The following is a 7,500-nucleotide window of genomic DNA, read 5'->3' on the forward strand; positions in this document are numbered from 1 at the left end:
TATATATATATATATATGTATATATATATATATATATATATATATATATATATGTATATATAATTCTTTCAATGCACAAGAGTTTAATATGATACTATACTATATCGATGATAATATGATGATATGATAATATGATTTAATACGAACATTTTAGCTTATTTTCAAGCCGTCTTCAACATAAATTTCCAGAAAATTTCATGGATTCGCAATTTCCATGATTTCCATGATTTTGAAAATAAGCCGAAACGTTCCCATCGCACTGTACTCTCGTATTGGGAGAATTATATACATGTACATATATATTAAATTTTTTTTTAAGAATATTTTGAATGCGCGCACATTAATTATACTACCACGCCATGTACTTTTCCAATTATCCTGTCTGAAAGTTAATCAATTTATTCAAATTTGAGAGTCCTTTGAAATTAAGCACTTAAAATGTGCAAACCGCGGATATTTATCTCTTAATATAGAAAAGTTTTCGTACACTTATGAATATATTCTATCGAAAAAAATTTCTACTTCTTTGGACGCCGAACAAAAAATGTTTGGAAAAGTAAAGAAAAAGTGATTAATCTTGAATTATAATTTTTATCAACAAAAATCGAATACAATCTGAAGGTAAACTTTTTATATAATTTAAACTTTAAAATTTATCCCACTTGAAAATTGTGTAAATTAGGCCAGTCGTAACGAGTATAACAAATCACGGATAACACGTAAATCACGTAAAACATTTCATATGTATACACCAACCGACAATTGTGCCATGTGCCGCGGCAATCATACAATTGGTGAATATTCAATTATATAATCCAACTACCGAGGCGTATATAATGGCATGGTACAGCGTATGTACGCCGTATGCCTGTAAAATTTACAGTTTCGAAAGCGGGTATTCACTATCTGAAAGTTGAAAAAATAACTTTATTTAAAGAAGGATACCAAAAATTGCCTATCGCGTTGCAGATCGAAATAGGTATCAATCGACAATTTTGATAATTAGATCAAGGTTGTTAATGAGCATAATATTGGCTGGATTCCGTAAAGCGCATATGCGCGTATTTATCTATAGTTCATGTCACGTATATTATAACAAAATGCACGCATTGCGCTTTACGGAACCTAGTCATTAGATCAGATACATCAAGAATTATTAGGGGTCATGAAAGGTCAAAATGTTAGTCAAGCAAAGTACTCTTAATTCTTTTGCAAAATATGTGGATAATAAAGTTATATATTAAGTTATATATAACTACAAGCATTCCGCAAGACGAATTCCATGATACCATACTCATATATAATCAGATTCTATATATATATTCTGTAAATGTCCAATTATTATTGACGGGTGTCGGATTATTATCTACGGTTTTCATGTACACAGAAATCACGGCGCTATCATTGATAAAATGGACTCCTCCTGTTTAAAACGCACACAATTAATTATCGCAGCAAAGGCTACGCTGAGCGAATAAAGCTGATATAATAAATAGCTGATGACTTATATTTGAAATCATTGAAATCATTGACGAAAACCCTGATATATATTATTATTCATTCCTTTTTTTTACATATCATCTATATACTTGAATGTAGTATCCTTGAATTTATCTTATTAAATACTTTATAACTTTGATATGTAACTTTAATATATTTGCGAAACTTTCATATTCTGCAAAAAAATTAAGTGCTTTGATTGACCGACCAATTTTGATCTTTCTTGACTTATAACTCTTGACAGATGCATCTGACAGCATTGTGCTCATTGACAACTTTGATTTGCTTATTAAGCCCTACCGATCGATATCTGTTTCGAATAGACAATAGATGGCTCTCAACGGCAGACTGGATCTTCGTATCGAATAATTTTAATTTTTCTGAATTACAAGACAATACTTGTCGAACCACGTGTCGTTAAATCAACGATCTTGCAACGTAGCCTGCTCAAAGCTTAAATCTAAATTCATCCCTTCCGTATTAAATCGATAATCAAATTTGAAATCGATTAATTCCCCTGAAAATTTTTATTACGAAAAATATTACCCCAGCCAGGAATCAAACTTGGATCGCTCGCTTTATATGCGAGTGTCTTATCCATTCGACTATTAAAGCATGCGGTAACACTTATCGCAATAACCAGATAAATAATTTTGAAAGAACGCTAGGTGGCGCGTAAAGATTAAAAATAATAATAATACAGCCATTTTCAAACAAATAGACAATAGATGGCTTTCAATAGCAGACTGGGTCTTCGTGTTGAATAATTTTTTTTTAATTTTTCTGAATTACAAGACAATGCTTGTCGGGAACCACGTGTCGTTAAATCAACAATCTTGCAACGTAATCTACTCAAAGCTTAAATCTAAATTCCCCTTCCCTATTAATGCGATAATCAAATTTGAAATCGATTAATTCCCCTGAAAATTTTTACTACGAAAAATATTATTCTAGCTAGGAATCGAATCTGGATCACTCGCTTTACATGCGAATGTCTTATCCATTCGACTATTGAGGCATGCGGTAACACTTATCGCAATAACCAGATAAAAAATTTTGAAAGAACGCTAGGTGTCGCGTAAAGAATAAAAATAATGACAATTACAGCCGTTTTCAGGAATTGAACCTGAATCGCTCGATTTTTCGATTATTCGACACGAAGACCTAATCTGCTGTTGAAAACCATCTATTATCTATTTGTTTGAAAACTGTAATTATCATTATTGTTATCTGTTTCGACTTGCGATAGGTAATTTTTCTATATTTTTGACATCCTTTTGTTCGCGATTGCTTGTCATTTATCGACTATAATCGCGATGAATTAAAAACGATTGTCCATACAATTTTTAAGTTCAAGTACCAATATCGTCAAATTTCTTTCTTATTTCGTGTGCAACTGTTTGTAACTTTTCCATCAACTATGTATATGACACTGGCATTAAAGATAATTTAATCATTTTACGTTTAACGATACAATGATATTAAGTCTCGGATTATTCCGTATGCTGATAATATCAGATAGTGCGTTTAAAATTTTCCGCTTACAAATTAAAATGTTTAATGTTTACTCAACCATGACAATTTAAGATACAAATTATGATTCGACACGACAATTTAAGATTCTTGTTATTGCGTACAAGTTTATTAGTTCTTAAAATATATAAAAATAGTTATTTTATAACTATAATTTATAACACTTACACGCAGTCATTATCGTTTCGTTACTGAATGTTACTCTATTTATCTCTATTATCACTCTACTTTCTATTTATACTCTATTTACTGTTCACTTTCCCATTATTATTATTATTATTATTATTATTATTATTATTATTATTATTATTATTATTATTATTATTACTACTACTACTACTACTACTACTACTACTACTACTACTACTACTATTATTCTTTCCTTGCTTCTTTTTTTTTACACTCCTATATTCGATCATGATTTAAACATTCTTATAAATTTGCTTTTTGTGTTTTTCATAGAGAACTATATTCTCGTTAATAATATAATAAGGTTAATAATATAATGAGGAATAGGTTATACATACAAAACGAAATGATAGAATAAGGCGAATAGATAGAAATGAATAAAAAAGTAAAAGAAAATATACAAATACATTTTTCATTTTATTTGAAAAAGAAACGAGCACATGCGAGGTCGATGTAAGTGCGCGTGTTCGTGTTGTGTGCGAATGCTATTATAACACAAGGCAATTAAATCAATAATTATCTTAAAAAATCTTTGAATATTGTTGATTATCGACGTGCAAAATTCGTATATTTACCAATGAGCCAACGGCAGAATACTCTGGATTTGCTGGAAATAGGTAAATGTCAATGACGATCCAAATCCCTCTCCAAACGAAGACAACCAATGTACCTACGACACCGACGCTAAAGGCACAATCCAGTAAGTACAACGACCAGTCTCTCGTATTCTGTATAATCACAATCGTAATATTAATATTACAAAAAGCAATGTTATAAATGTATCATGTAATAAGAAGTAGAATATTAAGTGCATAAAAATATTGGAATTTGCTGCAATTCTGTGATTATCACGATAACGTATTGACACGAAGATACATGAGATATAAAAATGATCTTTATCTTATCCGAAAGTATTTTCTTCCTCGCTAACACACGGCATAAAGATTTTTGCACAGATTTATGAAAAGAGAAACATACGTATAATTGCTAGTTTCTTTTCGTCCTCTTGATTTATCTCATCGTTCTAGAGATATCTCACCATTCTAGAATATTATTATGATAGGATATCGTAAGAGAGAGATAGAAAAAGAGAGATAGAGATCAATCTTGAAGCATACATCGTTTGTGTCGTATTTGTGTCGTTAAATCATATTTCCATCAAACGATAATATGACAAACGTTGCGATAAGAAGAGAGAACAATATTGAATTATACACCTACGATTTTCACATGTATGCACGCACGCATGCATGCATACACGCGCACGATGACTGACAATTGTATCAATATTTCCTTGAGAGTACTTGTGTCGCGTAACATAATTTTTTTCTCAACATGATCGATATTCACAAATGCAATAGGCAATTATTTTGACACCATAGCGAGAGAATACAACTATTCGTTTAGGTTTTAAATGTGAAATGACAAGTAAATTAGCACTTGCTCTATACTAATGCGCAAGTAGACTGTATCGAGCGCCATAGTAGTTGACGATCGGGGGACTCGGCCGGAAACTACGCTTATGCACATCGAGCTTGGCTAACGCATACGTAAACGAAATACGTGCGATCCGTGTGTAATCGAAATTTGCGATCTGCGATTTACGATTTGCAATTTACAATTTACAATTTACTGCGCGTTTTATGACAGAATCAACAGCGAATAATAAGCGCAGTAAGCACAGTGAGAACAGCGAACGATATTCGATAGAAGATATTCGATTGATATAAATCGAGAGAAAATTTCGTAACGCAGTTTCTTTAACATTGGCTACGCCAAATGTTTGGCTACGCGAATATATCGTCGTGCTTCTTTATGCTTTTTTGTACGTTTCGTATGCTGTTTTTACGAATTAATAAATTTCTGTCAATGAAGAAAACTCAAGATGATGTGTACTTACATATTGTACATATTGTACATATTGTACAATAGTACATTATGTTACTTGAGTTCAAGAGAATCAGCAAGCACTTTTTTTATATCATTTTCCTATTACGTCTTTTTCATTTCCGTGATTATCATGCGAGAGATGCGTAATAGAACTCTCATGATATTATAAAAATCGAATATAATTAATTACGAATCAATCAAACGATTCTCCAAATTCTTAATATATTCAGAATTATCTTCGAATTTAGAAATATCTTCGTTAATATATTCAGATAACTTGTAAATTGATTCGTCTTTCCTGTCGAGCTGCCTCCTACGTTTTATATATTTGAAAATCTCTATAAAATATTATGGGCAAGTATCGTTCATATGGCAATCTTTCTCTCGTAAGAAATTATTTTTACAAATCAAATATAGTGCAAAAAAGACAATAAAGTTGCAAGAAAGTTACATATATCTCATATACATATCACTTTATCGCATTTTTTATACATGTATTTTGACGAGTTTTTCTCTCTTTTTTGGAAATATGTGTATAAGGTAATTTTCAAATGATTCGAGATGCATTATATTTGATCACATATACGAGGGTTAGTCTGAAAAGTTTTGAGCCTAACATAGAAACAAGTATTTTTTCGATCAAATATAGTTTTATTTTTCAACATAATCTTCTTTTAAGTCGATACACTTTTCCCATCGATACTCTAACCTCTTTAACCCCTCCAAATAGTAGTTGGCGTCTTGCTCCGCAAAATAAGCGTTTACGTATGCGATGACCTCCTCGTTCGATGAAAATCTCTGTCCTCCAAGCGAAATTTTAAGCTTAGGAAACAGGAAAAAGTCGCTGGGGGCCAGATCTGGTGAATACGGTGGGTGGTCAATCAACTCGAAGTGCAGTTCGTGAATTTTGGCCATGGCGACCGCCGAAGTGTGAGCAGGTGCGTTGTCTTGATGGAACAGCACTTTCTTCTTCTTCAAATGCGGCCATTTTTTTGCAATTTCTGCCTTCAGCTTATCAAGTAATGATGCGTAATACGCTCTCGTTATTGTTTTACTTTTTTCAAGATAGTCGATACATAATTCCGTGAAATCCCAAAAAACAGTCGCCATTATCTTCCCAGCTGATGGAATCGACCCTTTGCAGTCTACTGTTTTGACTGTTCTTTTCTCTCTGGAGTGTAGTGGTGGATCCAAGTTTCATCTACAGTTATGAATCGACGCAAAAAATCTGACTCGTTTCGCTTGAACTGCTCCAACAGAGAAAATTGGAAATGTTCATTCGAATTCGTTTTTGGTCCAAAGTGAGCAAGCGCGGCATCCAACGCGCGGATAGCTTGCGCATATCCAATTCTTCAGTCAATATATAACAAACGCGTTCTTTTGATATGTCCATAGCCTCTGCTATCTCTCCAACCTTGATTCGACGATCATCCAGTATCATTTGGTGAACATTTTCGATGTTATCAGCGGTGGTCGCAGTTTTTGGCCGTCCCGAATGCTCATCATCAGCCAAGCTGGTACGACCACGTTTAAATTCAGCTGCCCATCTTTTTATGGTGGCAAGTGATGGGGCAGAGTCCCCGTAAACAGCGTCCAACTCGATTTTAATTTGCGCAGGCGTATTGCCTTTCAAATGTAAGAATTTAATCACGGCACGATATTCAATTTTTTCCATTTTTACAAAAACACTGACATCGACTGACACAAACGACTGTCAACAACTGAGCGTCCAAAATGGCTGAAATTTTCACAAAAATCTTTCAAAGCATATACTATTGTAGTACTAGAATGGTTTTGACGAGTCATCTTCATGTTAAGGCTCAAAACTTTTCAGACTACCCTCGTACATACACATTACTCTGTCGTTGACACATCATCAATATATAGCATTTATATAGCTCTTATCGCTTTGAACAATTAAACAAATATTCGACACATCGGTATCCTAACTGGTTGTAATCAAAGACAAGTCAATTGTATATTTTCTATCTGCCTAATTAATTCCCACTACGCTCATTAAGAGAGTATGTAATGTTACAAAAGTTACCAAAAATCAATCCCTTTTATTTTCTTAAATAAAACAAATTTTTTCTGCGTGTTTTACTAACTAATTGAAATATATAATTTGTAAATATCTTTCGATGTTTTAGAATAAAAATTGAACATTCAAAACGAATCATAGCCTTAAAATCTTTGAAGTGTTCTGTTGTAGAAAAGAATCACGCTTTTTACCTTTATGTATTCTTTTTTGAAAATCTTTATAAGTTTTTCTTAATTTTTTTTTTAATGAATAGACTATATATATATAAGATTTGATCATTCGGTTTTGAAAAATAGTAATTTTATCAAATGTTATAGACATTTAAAGTTCCAAGAAATTAAAATTTT

At 32.3% G+C, this 7,500-nt stretch overlaps 1 protein-coding gene across 10 annotated transcripts in view; it reads right to left on the reverse strand.

Moving 5' to 3' along the window:
• LOC105423467 (uncharacterized) overlaps positions 1 to 7,500 on the reverse strand; it is a 16,550-nt gene that overhangs the window by 6,912 nt on the left and 2,138 nt on the right. For all 10 annotated transcript variants that reach the window (XR_016141426.1, XR_016141427.1, XM_089085408.1 and 7 more), the window contains one exon: positions 3,798 to 3,950. Coding sequence is in view for 8 of the 10 variants with exons in the window: in XM_089085408.1 (XP_088941534.1) it covers positions 3,798 to 3,950 (153 nt within the window). In the remaining 2 variants the exon portion in view is untranslated. The remainder of the gene's footprint in view (positions 1 to 3,797; positions 3,951 to 7,500) is intronic.

The sequence above is a fragment of the Pogonomyrmex barbatus genome, unplaced genomic scaffold, assembly GCF_055798465.1.
Source record: "Pogonomyrmex barbatus isolate J1 unplaced genomic scaffold, ASM5579846v1 scaffold1, whole genome shotgun sequence".
NCBI lineage: Eukaryota > Metazoa > Arthropoda > Insecta > Hymenoptera > Formicidae > Pogonomyrmex > Pogonomyrmex barbatus.